Raw genomic sequence first — 18,185 nt, forward strand, 5'->3', positions numbered from 1 at the left:
ATGATGTTTTAAAAAGTTAATTATTGACTTTTTTGACTAATTCTTTTTAGCTTTCTTTATTTGGCATGGCTGGATGAGCTTAGGTAACTTGACCTGATTATAATTTTGAAGGGAAGTTGCATTCTAAAAGAGCCTCAAAATGATTATCAAAGATGCAGTATCTTTTAGGATTATTTAAAGCTTTAGGCTTGCTTTCAATGTCTCATGTCAGCTGCTGTGGTATTTTAACATCCACCTCGGGCACATATAAAACAGACAAGATACAGATACTCAAAATAGACATTCAGATCTTTGGGTGTTGACTGTGTCCTAATTTTGACCTCCAGCCTTATATTAGATTTTTGAAACTGTTTTACCTGCTTGTTACTGAATTATTGAACTGAATAACTGGCTAACTCTTAGAATTTTGTTTTTTGAGTCTAGGCACATCCTTGAAGCCATTAGTGCTCTTTGTTTATTTCAGCAGTTCTTGGGTGACCTCTTTGGGTTGTTTGGGCTGTGCCAGATTTTAAGCCTAGTGAGAAACAAAAAGCTATTCGTCAGCACTGGATTGAACTGTCCAAGTCAGTGTCTCCATTAAACTAGGATCCTTTGCTTAGGTGTGCTCACACTTGTGCCTTGCATGGAGTCCCAGCCTATCAAGTGTTGGTCAATTCTGAACATGCTGTGAAAATAAAAAGTTTAGAAATTTGATTGATGGTCAAGGAGTAAAGGATGTATGCTACAACTGACTTGGTGGGAGGAAGATTCATTTTATAGTTGTGTTAAAATAATTTTTTAATGATTGTTTATTAAAAAGAAGTATACATTTTAAAGTGCTCTGGTAGAGTCTTGTGATATTTTATAGGTTTTCTTAATGAAGGCTGTTAAATATTTAATGATATTTCCTTACTGATAAATTTAGGCAAGTTTAAAAAAAAAAAAAAGAAAAAAAGATTGTAAATATTGTTGTCTTTAACTATTGCTTTCACATATTTTTCTAAAAATTTTATTTGTTTTCTCATACTACTAGAATTAAAGGAATATTACACCCAAAAATATTTTTTTCTTTTATTTTTTTGTAGTTTTTTAGTGGTGGCTGTGAAAATTTTTTAGTCTTATACAAAATGAGAGAAAAGACTGATGGAACGGAACGGAATGGTGACCAGTTCTGTTCAACAGCAAATGCTGTGAAAAATGTCCATGAAAGAAAAACAACATTTTGCATAACTCCGGTTGCATAATTCACATGTTTGTTATCTATCTGTGTGCTGAAAAGATGCAAAATGTGTGCATATTTCCAGAAAACTCTTGATAGTAGATAAACAGGAAAGATGCATTCCCATAATACTGTCTGTTGAATTGAAGATCTGCCTCTCCCCTTTATTCATCGATCAAGAGTCCTCTTTCAATTCAAGCACACAGCATGCTGAATTTTCAAGTGTTAATAATATTTTAGCAAAAATGTGCAAACATACAAATGGATAGCGTATAATGAATATGGTATTATGCAACTCGAGTTGTGTGAGAATTTCTTTGTCTTTTTTCCATGGATATTTTTTAGATCATTTGCCATTGAACATTACTGTTTTCTCTTGCGTAGCATGAAAACGTGTGATTAAAAATTTGTCAGCCACCACTATGAAACTACATGCTGTAACATATCAAGTAACATATCAAACAAAATATTTTTTGGGTGGAGTATTCCTTTAAAGGTCAGCAAATTAGGCAAGTACAGTGGAACCTCTAGATACGAGTTTAATTCGTTCCAGCACTGAGCTTGTATAGCGAATTTCTCGTATCTAGAACAAACTTCCCCATTGAAAATAATGGAAATCCAGTTAATCCGTTCCGCACCCCAAATATATTAACATAAAAATCAATTTTCCTAATAAATAACACTGATAAATTATATATACTGTAGTCTACCTTTAATAAATAACACTGGTAAATAATATAACTGATTATTAAAACAATCAAAACAGGTGTCCAAAGTGCAGTAGAGCATTCAATAAATCTTTAAATAAATAATCCTTAAAACAGTTGTGAAGTGGAGGTTTAAAATACACAAGAATAACAATCCTTTAACACGAGGTTAAAACGTCAACAGGAAGCAGTCTTTAAAAAACAGATGACAATCCCCGGTGCTTCTTCTCTGTTAGCGTCTCACCTGCTTCTCCCATGCGGGCTCTGCAACTGGCGAGACACTCTTAATGCAGCTGACCTTCTCTACACCGTCCTGCTTCAGCTGTTTGGCTCGCCTGTTCAGCTCACTGTTCAGCTACACGCGAGCCTGCACTCGCTCGCTCTCCCACACTGACTTCCTACTGCTGCCGATTCCTGCTTCTTCCTGCCTCCTCCTGCAACCTCCGTTCTCTCTCCTCTTTTCTTTTACTTCTTCTCCCCCTTAACCGGCTCGCGCTTCTCTATATATGCGGGGAGGACATGGCAGCTGCAGCCCATCAGCCACAGGAACAATCATGGATGTGGGCAGTTTCCCACCTGTGCACTTAGGTGAGAAACGCAGACACCGCAGATCGCCCTGCGGCTCGCTACTGCTACCACGCCCCCTCCCTAAGCCGCGAGCTATACCCACAGCCTGGCTCGTGGCTCGTTACGTGAGCCAATGCTTGTATTTAGATCTGAATTTTTCGCTCATACTTTCCTCGTATTTTGAATTTCTCGTATACAGAGGTGATCGTATCTCAAGGTTCCACTGTATTTAAAAAATCCTGGCTGTCTGTGTCTTTTCATCTGGACAAAATTAGAAAGCCATTTTATAAGCATTTAGGGTACATCCAAAGCACAAAGCTAAATTATCAAAATTATTATTATTATCTCTCTCTCTCTCTCTAGCAATGTAGGTTTTCCTGTCTCTTCTTTCTTTTCAGCCGCCATGTTTTTCTAGCTACTATTGACTGTCAGTAGAAATTAGATGAATTTCTCTATGACACAGCTGTACTTCCTTGTCACATTCTGCCACTACTACACTACCCAGTAGCACTCTGCCTGTTATTTGACCAAAACAAAGATGCTGGCATATAATAAACTGAACTAGCAAATACTATGCAATTTGCTTAGCTTGGGCAGACCTCACATATGGCATTTTAGGAATATATTTTATTAAAAAATCTGGAACATGCTGACAAGTAATTTAGAATGTGTGATAGTAATCATGTAATTTGTACTGGTTATAGAGTTTGGGAGCATTCACTGATAGCACAATGCCACACCCACCACACACCAAACCACCACCTGGATTGGGACCTGAGTGCAGTGGGTGGTGTCTCATGAAGATCAGAAATTGTTGCATCGCCTTTTAGTAATTTATTAACTTGTAAATTAATATAAACTTAATTGTAAGGTTTTAAGATTACTTGATTTTTCTCTTCTTCCAATGGTGGGGGGAAAAAAAGAATAATTTTAATGTTTTGTTTCAAATTTCAGTTACGTTGCTTTACCTTGTAAATATGGTCCTGAAGTTGAGACAATTGCTAAGTGGTATCTTTACCAATAAATGTAGCCGTATGATTAGGTGTTCTGACACTGGGCTTGGAAGTGCCAAGTTGTAGGTTCATTTTCTGAAGCTAGCCTGTGGCCAGAACAGCATCAGTCTGTTATATTGGAATGAAATATTTATATGAATTAAAGTAGGTTCGAGTGATGGCTGTAACTGTCACACTGTAGCACTTTTAGAGCTCTCATGGGATAGATTGACAGTTTCATTTTCAGTACACAAAAGACTGTAGAAAGTAGTGGAATTCAAAATGTCAATTTCACCATGCGCAGTGTGTTCTCAGTAATCATTGATTTTTTTTTTCCCTAGATTTCTAAAACAAGATGCAAATTACTTAATTATTAAATGCTGGTATGAGTTTAGTATTGATTACACAGTTTCTACAAGTAGGTCTTATGTTTTGATGTTATGCCTGTTAATCATGGTATAATTTTGTTGGAGTTTGGTTGCTGTGCAGTATAATCCTAATTTTAAAAAAATCCCTTATAACCTTCTAAAATGTTTTGCGCTTTTTATATTTTTTATTTCTAAAATAATCTTTAAGATTTTTTTCCTTTATTAAGTTAGTTTGTCCTAGAATACATTAAGGATAAGGTGACTATTCTTTTCTTTCTTTTTACAGATGGAATCGCATCTTCAAGTCTCGACTGGTGCAGCTTATTATGGCATATGGAAATACCTACTTTATAGTGCTCATATTTATCTTGACCTTCTTGCTGATTGGTAAGAAACATTTTGCTGTATTCTGGGGAAAACCTATAGAAACCACAAAAACATCCATCTATCCATGTTTTAAACACACTTATCTTGAGCAGGGTCGTGGAGAAGCTGAAGTCTATTCCAGCAAGCATTGGGTGCAAAGCAGGAGCAATTAGTGGACAAGGCACTAGACACTTACTCTCTCTCTCTCTCTCTCTCTCTCTCTCTCTCTCTCTCTCTCTCTCTCTCTCTCTCTCTCTCTCTCTCTCTCTCTCTCTCTCTCTCTCTCTCTCTCTCTCTCACACACACACACACACACACACACACACACACACACACACACACACACACACACACACACAGAAAGACAGCAGGGCTCAATTTAGTAATACCAATTTACCTAATCTGCATGTGTTTGGACTATGAGAGTAAACTGGAGCAACGAGTAGAATGTGCAAACTCCACCAAGCGTCTCCTGGGACATGAACCCTAGTCTCTTTGTTGCAAGGCAGCAGTGCTACCTTCTCAAAGAACATTTCTAAACCTATTCAAATACTTAAACTTAAGATTTTTTTAGATTAAGGCACTGAGATAAGTGCCAAACCGGAAAATGTTATTATTTTTGGTGAATGTGTTTTTTTTTTGTAAGTGTTTTACATGTTTCATTCTAAATATTTCAAATGTTTGCTTTTTATGTATAGCATTTGTATATTTCTTGGTTATGTATGAATTTTGCACCTAGAAACTTGGATCGTAAGGAAGCAGAATAAATATAAAGTAAAATATAATTATAAAATTATATAACTGAATCTTGAAGGACAGGCGAACACTCCACTAACCAGGTTACAAATGTCTGGATGATTCTTTAATAAACAAATGTGTGATGAGACTTCCAGTATAACCCTGTCATCATTTCAGTTTTGAAGGAATACAGTGGCTTCAAATTTCTGTACTATCAGAGATGATACCTTGATTGAGCTGAATTACATGCCATTTGTGTTTTTATCTAATATTTTGTTAATGTGTTTAGTGTTCATAGCATTAAGTGGGAAGTGCACTATAAACAGTGTATATTAAATTGAATTTGAAAAGATTCTTTCTGAGATAACCCAAGAACATCCAGTGCAAAATTTTGCTTGCTTAAAGCCATTAAGGAAAACAATAGCACAAAATAGCAACCATTTATGTGGTGAATTGTGATTTATTTTTTTAATATCACAGAAGTAATTTTTCATAACCCTAAAGCAATTTACATTTAAGTTTTATTAATCATCTATTTCATTTGTAATATTAATTAATTTATATGGTACTTTTCTAAACAGATGCAGGTCGTGAGGTCAGAAAGTACAGTGTCACAGAGAAGGTGGATTTGACCAATAATCCAGTGGCAGTTGAACATATTCACATGAAGCTCTTCAGAGCACAGAGAAACTTGTACATTGCTGGCTTTGCCTTGCTTCTCTGGTTGTAAGTGTCTTTCTTTCATATCTCAAAACACATCTGTTTGATCAGCTGAAAGATTTTCACAGCATTTATGACTGGATTTTCTTTATTATAACAAGCTTGAATCACTGTGTAAAGTGTAAAAAATAAAAGGAGTTTTGCTAAATATAACAGATGCCATCATTTTAAAGCAAGTACAGGTTGATAGAAATAAAATACATTCCGAGTCTGCAAATATTAAATCATAGGCTACAGAATTGATTAATGGATTATATTGCTTAGGGTTTTCTCTTACATTATTATTGATTTTGCTCCATAAAAACTGTGCATAGATTTTTAAATTATTCTCTCAGCTTCCCGTTTTTAAAGGAAAATACAGTTTCATTCATTCCATTTTAGCTCCATGTGGTGCCATCTAAAGGGCTGCAGATTTAAGGGTGGCCTCTGCTTTAAAGGGGTAACATGGTTCCAGCTTTTTTTCTGACCCGAGACTGTATGTAGCTCCCTGTCAGTTAGGAAGTTTTCTAATGTGCTGGATTGCCTGGTCTTTAGCATTCTGAGGCAGCATGTTTCTTCATAGGTACACAACTCTCTGTCTCACTCTTGGTGGATGTTCCTCCAGATTACTGTACTTAACAGTGCCTTCTCAAACTGGCATGAACAGGACTTAATCTTCTGCCAGTGTGTTACAATAAGCTTTCCTCTTCTAAAGGTGCTTTGTGATGTTGGGCAAGAATGAATTCATAAAGAATACTGAAAATGTTTGCATAATGGTAAACCAAGTGGAGTGCTTCTTACCAGTGCCAGAAGGGATTATACTGTGATGTAGTCACAATTTTAAAAGCAGAGACACAGAGATGCTTCCTTCTTGAGGGTGCAAAAGGAACTCGTAGTCAAGGAGATATAACGTGAAAATTTTAAATAATTTTTATTTTATTTTTTTAAATTTGTTTCTTTGAGTATACCAACGCTTTCTTGTAGAGTAGCTCACAGGAAATTGTTTGCAGCTTGCAGTGCTAAGAAACCATGCCAATGTGTATGCAATAACCCTGACAACTTCCAGCATGTACTTAACAAAATGGCAGCAAGATGTGAAAAGCAAGAATAACAATTAAAACATTTCAAAAACAAACTGATATTGGGACATATGATGATGCAGTGGTTGGCACTTATTGCCTCCTGGATTTGAGTTCTAAGCCAGGTCATTGTCGATTAAGAAACTGCACATTCTCACTGATGGCTTCATTTGTAAAAAAAAAAAAAAAAAAAAAAAAAAAAATTTTCTTTGTGAAAGATGTTTCTCACGCATTGTTTGACCTTCTGCCGTCAAGTAGAATGTTCTGCAGCTTTAGAACCAGCACAGCCAGGTCAAGCTGTCAGACTTTTGAACTCCTACTTGTCACCCAGTGCCATATCCCTATAGCATTTCCCCAATTATGTACTGTCACTTTGCACTCTGCACTTGAACAATGCTTATATCCATATTAAAGCTTATAGTCCTGCATCTTTTGTCTTGTTATATTGTATTGTTGCTCTGGATTTTGGTAATGTTTTAGTGTGTGTTAAATGTACGTTTTTTTGCCTATGCACCAGGGACTGTAAGGAATGTAATTTCATTCAGTCATATACTATGTATGTGAATGAATGACAGTAAAAATTGAGTTGAGTAAAGCTTGTGTACACACAAAAAGAGGCTTGAAATATGTGTATGCAACTTCCCACGCAAACGTTGGGCTTTATAAAAGTAAACCTGATGTGTCAACAAGCATATAGGGGGAAATTTGGCTTTTTACAGAAGCTTTTAAATATATTTCAGAAATTAAAAATGCTGCTGCTTGCACAACTCTCAGAAATAGGATATTTATGGCAATACTGACTCATGCGTATGTAACATTTCAGAATAAACTGAGAAATTACATCCTTGATCAAGCAGGGCAGTGCAGCCAAATCAGCTAAATAACAACTTGTAAGCATAATAATTCATGTCACTGAGCCATTATTTTAAGTTACATTGATGTAACAATGCTTTTTTGATGGCTTCTCCAATAGTCCTGCCCTTTGGACTGCTGAGCATGTGTATGAGATATAATGTTTTGTGGTTAGTATAGCAATGATGTGCCCTGGGATGTTTTTCATTGCAAAAAGTGTGCCACTACAGAAATATTTTAGGAAACACTGTCCTAATGTAATTGGACCACTTCACTGCTATTGCAGTAAGGGTACCTAGCGAGAATTAAGCCGCTTTTGTTAACCGCAAACAGTTACATTGGTTAAAGCATAAATCATCCAAGATGTGACTGGCAAACATTGTGTCTCAGTGGCCTGGATCAACCTATAATTCATTTATTTGTAGGCAAAGTATCTTTGACAGATTTGATGGTTCTGTTTGTTGTGGCTGGCTTACTGATAAGCAATCACGTCATTACATTTACCCAATTATTATTGGTAAAGTGGGTCCTGTAATAGACTGGTACACCAACCAAACTGTTACCTGCCTTGTACCCAGTACCTGTACTTGCCTTGGTATGCACTCCAGCAGACTTCAAAGCTAAATTAGACTAATCAAGTCTGAGAATGTTATGTTATAATCTAATTTAAATAAATGTATGGAGAGAGAATTAAAAAGTAAAGGCAACCTACACTTTAACACTGTGAGCTGATGAGCATAACAGTTATCACTTTTATGATGATTGCTGCTGTTACTTTAATTAACTGGGGATGAATAGGCTGATATTTCTGTGTAATATAGATGTCTGCAGATGGAACAACACAGGGCATTTTCTGACTGCCTCATAGAAATTCCTCTGACTTTAATTTTAAACGGGTTCATGCAACACGGTAGCTTAAACTTTAATCTTCCCTACTTACCTGTGAAGTACAAAAATGAACACCTTAATGTGATGAGATAAAGGAATACGTGTGACAAATAATCCTCTTCTATGCAAGAGTGGCAATATCGCTCCTTATATCTATTATATCTCTTGACCACTAAAGAACATGTAGACAACATATACACCAGGAGATTTTGTGTTGGTTATATCACTTTTGGTATATTTACACTCATTGGCCCTCTATTGGCCTTTTGGTCTACTCTAGGATGTTAGAAGTACTCTCCTCCTTATCTTAAACTTCATAAAGTCACTGGTATACTCAGTCACAGGAGTAGTTTCACCTTTCTCCAATCCTGCAAACAGACTTGGCATTCTGCATGTAATTGGTGGTGGCATGGCTTTGAAATTATCCATATTTTCATCTGTGTTGTGTCTTCTGAATTTTGTTTTTCTCATTTCTATAATGTATGTATATGTCAGCCTGTATATCTGTATATGTTATGTTACATACACAGGCAACAATGCCTCACAACTCTGGGAGAATAGACTGGAATGTTGGCCTGGTCAGTGTCTTTTATGGAGTTTGGTGGCCTGTATGGGGCTTTTCTCCCATGATCAAAAGATGTAGATTGTATTAATTGGATAATGTAAATGTATTGCATATGGGGGTGTAATGCAGTGGTCTGCTTTCCCATTCAAGGCCAATTCTTGCTTTACACACCATGATGCAGAACTCAGAAAATGTGAATATTATAAACACACATTGCTACCTAGGGCCGGTTTATACTTCACATGCATCATGGCTGCCTTGTGTTCCCAGCATTCAGTTGACATGTCTGTACATGCCTGTACACTGGTACTGTAAGTGCTGTGCAGAGTGGAGACAGAACCTCTGTGTTTTACTCAGTTGATTCTGGGGTTCATCAGGGGTGTGTTCTTGCTCCTACTCTGTTCAAAGCTTGTATGGACTGGGTGTTTGGAGGGGTCATGGGATCCACTGGCTGTGGGCCATCTGTTGGTGAAGAGAGATTCACTGATCTCGACTTTGCCAATGATGCTGTGATGTTCACAGCATCAATGGAGGCTCTGGTTGGGGCTCTCAATGGAGGCTCTGGTTGGGGCTCTCATTAGACTGAGTGAGGAGTCTGAGTGTCTGGGCTTGCGAGAATCCTGGATAAAAACCAAGATCCAAGCCTTTAATGACTTCTTGGGCACAGGCATCAGCAGTGTGTCTGTCTGTGGAGAGAGTGTTGACCTTGTCTAGAGGTTTACTTATCTCGGCAGCGACATTCATGGTTCTGGTGACTCCTCCTATGAAGTTAGTAGACGGATTGGGAGAGTATGGGGTCATGAGGTTGCTGGAAAGAAGTGTGTGGCGGTCCCAATATCTTTGGAAAAGGGTGAAGGTCCAAGTCTTTACAGTCCTGGTTTCCTGGAATCTTCCGGCTCAACATAAAGTATGTGCGCAAGTATAAACAGTAAACTACTTGCGTAGCAGCAGCGTCCATATTCTTGTGCTTTGATGATAATGATGGGGATAATGAGGACAGATTTTATTTTTTTTTTATTTAACCTTTGTATAGAGATGTTGTGGAAGGTTGCTTGAAGTAACTAAAAATACATTTTTCTTGTACACAAAAGCCTCCCTATACAAGAATAGCAATCTGTCGAATTTTATCATTTAGTTATCTTGTTGCGTAAAAAGTTATTCATACAAACTAGGTGAGACTAAGATTTTTTTTTTATTTTTTGGGAAAAAAAATATATTTAGCAGATAATTATTGAGAAGTGCAGTGTATAGCAAACAAAATAAAATTTATGCTAGAAAAGAGCCTGCAATAATAAGCTACACTGAAATAGTCAGTGATGATAAGGCCATGCTCTGATGGGTGGGCTACTTCTCTTGCATGAATATTTTCTCCATACAGGGATCCCTGGTAGCTTTCTGTGGCACACATTCATTCTGCTGGCTGCTTAAACTGATATATTCTCTGTCATGTGTTGATGACAGAGAAGAGCTTTAGCATGTGGTTACTAATTATGTGTGCAGCTGTCGGCTGTACATTATCTCAAAGCCTCTCCCATTGTAAAGATTATTAGCACACAAGACCTGTTCCTTAGATGAAGTGGGGATTAGTTTCAGGCTTTCTGTTGCATACTTACACACTAACATTTAAAAGAGCCTCTGCTGACATAGTCTTTATCTGCTTGTCCTTAAGAGGGTTATAATGGAATCATGGCAAGCAAGACCAACCAGATTTCCCTAACTTCTGCAACAGTCTCTGGCTTCTTCTTTTGATGTTCAGACAATCTTATATAACTCCCCTTTATATACAGTATTAGATCATTGACAATACTCTGAGGGTGCCTCAAATTGCTAAATTCTTTACACTGTCACTGGGATTTAGCCCAGGGACCTTGCACATGGGTCTTATTTTGGCCACTTATATTTTAAAAAAAAAAAAAACTTTCTTTAGGTCACTGTTCAGATCAGGTTTAGTTGAACCTCTCTATAGCCTCTACCTTCTAATACTTGTTTACCTGAGACAACTACTCCTTCCTAATCTGCAAAGAGAACCCACTACTTTCTGGGAGAGGACTGTGACCTCAGATTTGATACTGCTGGTTTTAATTCCAAGCACTTCATATTCTGCTGTACACCACTCCAATGCATGTCAGAGAACACAATTAGATGAGTAGCAAGGACAACCTTATCCAGAAACTAAAAAAAAACAAGTCTTAGGTTTTTAAACGGAATGCTATTCATATCTCAATTTTACGCTGGTCATCTGACTTTAAAAATATCCAGCAGCAATCAAAAAAGCACCCTTGTCAGAGTCCTATACCCTCTTTGAACTGTTTCAGTTTTAAGTCAAGAAAGACACACCACAGCTCCCCCAAGCATGAACTCTTGCACCTTTCACAAAATATAACAGAATGCGTAATCCACACCTTTTTTCAAAATCACAAAATATCTGTAGACTGAAATCGCATACTTGCAGGACTCCTTAAATATGCATGCAAGGAGAAACGATTGGTCCACTATTCTATTTGAAGGAAGGAATGTACATTACTCATCCTGATTCCAAATATCAGCTATTAGCTAGAGTACCTGACTTAGCACCCTAGTGTAGAATTTATCTGTGGTGGGCTGAGGACGACAGTCCCATTGAACATGTGACACACCCGCCTTTCCCAACTTTTTAAAAATAGAAATCGCTGTCCGAGTCTGACAATCCCTATGTAACAGTCTACTGTCCATTCAATACTGAAATGACACACTAGCTAAAACATTCCCATAATATGACTTTCATCATGTTCAATTGGATCTCACCACACTCAGAGTGTCTCAACTGCCTCAGTGACCTCATTTACATAAACAAACCCAACACAACGAGAAGCCTTCCACTATGCCCTCAAAGTTTGGGTATTTGGTGCAAAAGACTAAAAATAACATTTAAGGTATGAACTGTAATAGCACATAAGTGATTATGTTATAAATAGGAGTCACAAGAAGTAGTGGGTAGAAATTGTGACAGATGATATGAATAGAATGATCTCAACTGTTGGAATGTATTAGGCCACAGTAAATGAAGAAAGGTGTTTTCCAGATTTGTCTTTACCTACGTTTACAGTAAGCAACTCATAATATTTGAAAAATAACAATTTCCTTTTTTATTTTATTGAAAATGTGAGTTTAAGAATTTGTTTAACAGTTTAAACTCCAATAGTTGTGTGCTACTTGAATATACCAACATCCTGATAAAATTATTATTGTTGAATCTGGTTTGCAAAATCACTTGTTAAAATGTAATGGTCTTCAATGCCTAAGTTATTTGTAATTTCACTCTCACTTTTAAAGAAGTGTTCCACACCAATTCTTTTTTAAAATCTGTTACTTACTTCCATATGTTTTGCAGTGATGACTGAGAATAAAGTTTTTGAAGTACAAAGGTAAAAAGTTTGATATAAACTGACCAATACTATGCAACGGCGAATCATAGGAAAAAATGTCCACTTTAGGAAAAAAAAAAACAAAACAAAAAAAGCTTGCCTTACTCATGTTGCATAATCCATGTTTTCCAATCATTAGCTCACAGTACACAAAACATATGCATTTTTTCTCTAACCGGAAATGGATTCACATAATATTGAGCTTTATGAATTTAAGACAAGACTATTGACCATTGGCTCCAGCAGACCTCCATGACCCTGTAGTTAGGATATAGCGGATTGGATAATGGATGGATGGATGGACTATTGACCAGTGATTCGAGTGAGGAGGCAAATGTGGGCCAGTGAATGATGGCAAGAGGAAGATTTTCTTTTCAAAAGCCGAGTGTTATGTTAATGAGCGCTTTGAGTAGTGAGAAAAGCGCTATATAAATGCAAAGAATTATTATTATTAATTATTATTAATGTGATTCCTGTTAATGTGTTGGGAGCAAATGACTAGATAGCTGACATGTGGATTGTGCAACATGAGTAATGAAAGGGTGTTTTTTTTTTTCTCCACATGTTCAGCATTGGTTACCTTTGGCTTGATTTGTATCAAACTTTATCTTCACTCACCGTGAAAATTTTTTCATGGTCATCATTATAAAACACACCAGTTAAGTAACCTATAAAACGAATATAGAGTGGAACCTCAGTTTGCGAGCAGAATTCGTTCCGGAAACATGCTCGCAGTCCAAAGCACTCGTATATCAAAGTGAATTTCCCCATAAGAAATAATGGAAACTCAGATGATTCGTTCCACAACCCAAAACTATTCATATAAAAATGATTAATACAAAATATAAAGTAAAAATACATAAAATAAATTAACCTGCACTTTGCCTTTGAAAAGAATCGTGGCTGGTGTGAGTGAGTTTCTAAACTCTTGTGGGATTGCACCCAACGGGACAACACACAGAAGAGCATCCCAAAGCAACCGCAGTCTCCCAGTGCTGTAGCAGTTCGCCATAAAAGCGAATCCGAAAAGATCGCAGACATGCTATAAGCGCCTGCCATCGATGGGTGATACAAGGAACATTATAAATGCGCAAGGCACAGTACTACTTGGCCCCGACCCTGCCTGACTGCTGTGTCTGTGTATAGGAAAATGGCAGATCCCGCTACAATAAATAACCATGCTGTTGCTGTTTCAAGCTGAATAAAGCTGGTGTTGCTAAAGTACTGAGACTCAGCTTCGTGTTTTGGGGTGCAAGACAGGGACTTGCACACACACACACACACCTACACACCCACACAGTCACTATGCTGTAGTAAACAGTATACACTCGTACGGATGTTGACTATACGAGTGAGGCACGCCGACTCAGATGGAGAATAGGAGACGATTGCCCACAATCCCGCAGTGAGAGAGAGAGAGAGAAGAACCATCAGCTCAGTTGTGATCACATGACATTCAGCAGACAAAGCGTATACATACTACTCGTATTGCAAGACCTCGCTCGTTTATCAAGTCAAAATTTATTAAAAATTTTAGCTTGTCTTGCAAAACACTCGTAAACCAAGTTACTCGCAAACCGAGGTTCCACTGTGATTGAGTTTGTCTTTAAATGTGACTTGGTCCCTGGCACTGTAGATATCATCTGGAAGGGTACAGTGCTAATCATATGCTGTGCCATGTACTTTACCTTCTGAGATGTGTTTTTTTTTTTCTTTTATATTATTGTATTTTACAGTACTGGCTTTTCTGAGAAAGAGTATTTAAAAACCTGGGCCAAGATACTATAGAAGACAAGTAGAATTGCTTATAATTTACTGTATGTTAGGTTAGCATTTACATTTGGGTCATTTTTCAGTAGACTAGACATTATCTGGTATAGCTTAGCATGACAGCCCAAGAGAATTCGTCTATTTTTTTATTATTTACCTTTGTTCATTAGAGCAATAATGAAACTCCCAGAACATAATAAACTATCCATGTGTTTATTTATAATATCTGAAACTCCTTCATTATAGTAACATATGGTATAGTATTTTTGTGTACACTAAGTGTTAAAAGATCTTGTGTTTATTTTATTTCTTAAGAGACAAAATGATTTTTACCTTGCATGGGGAGTAGTAGAGAAACATTCTTCGTTTCACTTGCCTACATAAATATTGCCTTTTTGTTGCCTCAATATTAAGTCTTCATCTTTTAAAATATTTTCTTTTTTCCCCCAAACGTCTTTTTAAATTTATTTAATTCAATAAAGAAAGTTAAACAAAGCATGTTGGACAAAGCATTTTTTATGAAAGCCCATTTTTTGAATTGTAGCATAGTCCTAAACTGGCAGTTTGTATAATTCAAGGACTCTAAGCTTTTAGGTCACGATTAAATCACCTTGACATGCACTTAAACTAAGCTCAAGTTTGACTTTTATTTTAAAAAATATCCTACTATCCTATCTTAACCCAGCCTTGAATTTGAACATTATGACACATTTTTTCTTTGTTACAATATTCACACTCTAAAAGATGTCTTAAAATATTAGTATATTTGTATTTTTTTCTCATTTGTTTAAAGTAGAGTTTTTAAGTCACTTGTTATTTAATACATTTCAAAAAGATAGTTGTTCCCCAAGTGTTGTAAAATTATTTGATTAAATAGACTGTGAAGTCTCTTGGCTGGTGTTTAGTGGCAGTGATTTATTTTATTATTCTTCTACCCCACAGCCTGTTGCGGCGTTTGGTAACTCTCCTTTCACAACAGGCCACATTTGTGGCTTCCAATGAGGCTTTTAAGAAGCAGGCCTTAAGCGCTAGTGATGCTGCCAAAAAGTACATGGAAGAGAATGAACAGCTGCGAATGGTGAGCAACTTAATGTTTTTGGCTCAAGTCTTTTACTAAAATATTGTTTTCCATTCAGACAGATGAAACCATTATTAATTTATGACAATAATAGTAATCTTTTACAAAGGGAAGGCTAATATCTCTTTCTATACTTATAAGTTCAGTATTACTTAGTTCAGCTTGCCTTTTTTTAGAATAGATGCCTAAACTTTGGGGAAATTTCAGTTGGGATAAACAACTTGGGAATTAAGAGTTTAATCTCTTTGGATGTTTCTTATCGTTATCTTCAATATACATTGGTTGGAAGCAGCCCTGCTAAAATATTTCACCACACACTTTGAGCCCTTATGTTTTATTATTAATTTGATTATTTGTTGAATTGTGCTGTAGGCTTTTTGAAATAACAGATTTTTTTTGGTTTAATTAAAGTTATGATAGTCAGGCTGCTGACTTTCTCATGGTTATGTATGGACAATTCTGGTTTTCACGGGCAGTCCTGGGGCCCCCCCTGTTTTTACAGATTTTTGTTCCAAGCAGTTTTAAAATTGGTGATTTTTTTACCTCTAATCGAAGTAATTATTTATGTGGTCTTATTCTACATTCCAAAAGGTATAGTAGCTTGAGATTTACATTTATCACAATTATAGAAATATTTTTATTTTTGCAATAGCTTTCAAGTAATTAACTGTTTTTTGTCATTTTTCTTTTTGTATATACTTTGCTCACCTGATTTATTTTGTATAAATGACAATTAACAAGAAGAAAACTACAAGCAGGGAAGACACCAAGGCAAATGATACTGAATGCTGAAAGGCAGCAGCTACTTCACTGCTCATTAATAAATAAGTGTTTCTTAAACTTTATTTTCTAGAGAATCGCAGTCGTAAGAGGTCATTGTGGAGCAATATCAATTGCTTAAACTGCCCTCAGCACTGGGAAATAAGTCCACTTAATTAAGACAGGAGTTCAATAAAAAGCAAAAGTGATGGTGGTTGGGATGAAAACTTGTAGCCACAGTGGGTCCCCAGAAGTAATATTGAGAAACACTGCTGTAAGTTGTCATAAATACAAATTTGGGCTCTTTGCTCTGCCCCCAATTCCTTGCCATCTAAAATATGTTCACAATACCATTTCTTTTGGTTTTTGACCAGTTACTGCTGATCTGATTCTGTTTCACAGACAGTTCTGTCTGGAAGGCTACCCCAAACGTTTGTGTCAAGTTAAATAATTTAAAGGTAATGCTACCAAATAGTAACAAAGTGTATGTATGCTTGTGACCCACTGGATTTGTGATACAGTCTATAAAAAGTGAAATAATCTGTTTGTGAACATTGTTGGAAAAAAATTACTTTTGCCCTGAACAAAATAGATTTCTTAAATGATATGCCAAATTTATAGTTTGTTAGTACAAAATCCATGGAGGGGATTTTATACTGTGAGTTTTAAAGAATTCACCCTAAGTGTATGTAAACTTCTAACTTCAACTATATAAGCTGTATTGCCTTAGCTTGTCAAAATTCCAGACATTCCAGCAGTGTGAAGTGACTGTATGGCTTGCATGGAAAATATCCACCGTCAAATTGACTAAAGAGCATATATCACTTAAGAAACAGGAATTACAGCATTGTGGAATAGTCCGCATGCATTTTGTTAATTTCAAATCTCTAACTGCTGCTTGAAAGATTTGCATGGGGACACTTTTAGCAGATGAAATGCATTGTAGTGTAGTAAAAGAGCTTATGTGTGTGTGTGTGTGTGTGTAGCGTGGGTGTGCAAATTTGTGCATGTTTGGGTGTGTGTATATATTTACCTTTTATGTATGTATTGTCAGATTCCTAAGTACTCAGTTGTTCTACTGAGCTTACTATTTTGTGATGTATGTTGTACTTTTGATGTTTTTGTTTATTTTCTCCTAATCAAGTACATTTTCAACTAATAATTTTACATAAATCCTGACATATGTATGTTTTGTGTGTCCAGAAATAAGTGCATACATCTCTTCACTAGAAAAAGGACACAGGTAAACTACTGAAATCTATGTATCAAAAAGCACCCTGCTAACAAAAATAGTAGCTGACTAGTAGTTATTAACAAAAGTATGCTATTGAAGGAAAGAAACAGCAGTTGTTGAGAATAATTCCCTAGAGGCTGTGACTTTTAGAAAGGCAGCTTATAATATCATAGCCAGTTCCATTGAAAATCTCAGAAGACAGATGAGTTGCTACTACCAAATTCTTTACTGCTATTACTGGCCAAAATAAGCTTGAACTTTATGACTCGCTTTGCTTGCCAGCCACTTCGCGTCTCTGCCGCTCGCATTGTGAAGAGAGGGGCTGAACACACCCCAAGGAGACGCGGTCACTCCTCTGAAACCCCCAACGGTAATACAGTGGGAAATAAATATATATATATATATATATTTTTTAACCTCCTCTTTGCTCGATCAGCTGCTGGCATGCTGCTGCTGCCGTGCTGCGTGATCTGTATCTCGCACAGCACTTTGAACATTTAAAAGCCTGTACAGCAGCTGTCCTACTCTTTGTGTTTTATTTCCGGCCCCGGGCATGGTTAAATCTTTTGGCACAAAGTCCCGTCTCGCGTGATGTGAGTTCTTGATATTTTTTAGTTTATAATTTAAAAATAGAATAAGAATTTGAAAATCTAACATCATCACATTAAAGTTCGATAAATTCTGAAAAGAATGATACCAAACATATACAGTTAGGTCCATAAATATTTTGACAGAGACAACTTTTTTCTAATTTTGGTTCTGTACATTACCACAATGAATTTTAAATGAAACAACTCTGATGCAGTTGAAGTGCAGACTTTCAGCTTTAATTCAGTGGGGTGAACAAAACGATTGCATAAAAATGTGAGGCAACTAAAGCATTTTTTAACACAATACCTTCATTTGAGGGGCTCAAAAGTA

The 18,185-nt window shown here is 36.5% G+C and overlaps 1 protein-coding gene across 1 annotated transcript in view; it reads left to right on the forward strand.

Moving 5' to 3' along the window:
- bcap31 (B cell receptor associated protein 31) overlaps positions 1–18,185 on the forward strand; it is a 66,453-nt gene that overhangs the window by 25,506 nt on the left and 22,762 nt on the right. The window contains exons 3-5 of the mRNA XM_028813341.2: positions 4,119–4,219; positions 5,518–5,662; positions 15,136–15,271. Coding sequence (XP_028669174.1) covers positions 4,119–4,219; positions 5,518–5,662; positions 15,136–15,271 — 382 coding nt within the window. The remainder of the gene's footprint in view (positions 1–4,118; positions 4,220–5,517; positions 5,663–15,135; positions 15,272–18,185) is intronic.

This window comes from Erpetoichthys calabaricus, chromosome 11 (genome assembly GCF_900747795.2).
Source record: "Erpetoichthys calabaricus chromosome 11, fErpCal1.3, whole genome shotgun sequence".
Classification (NCBI taxonomy): domain Eukaryota; kingdom Metazoa; phylum Chordata; class Cladistia; order Polypteriformes; family Polypteridae; genus Erpetoichthys; species Erpetoichthys calabaricus.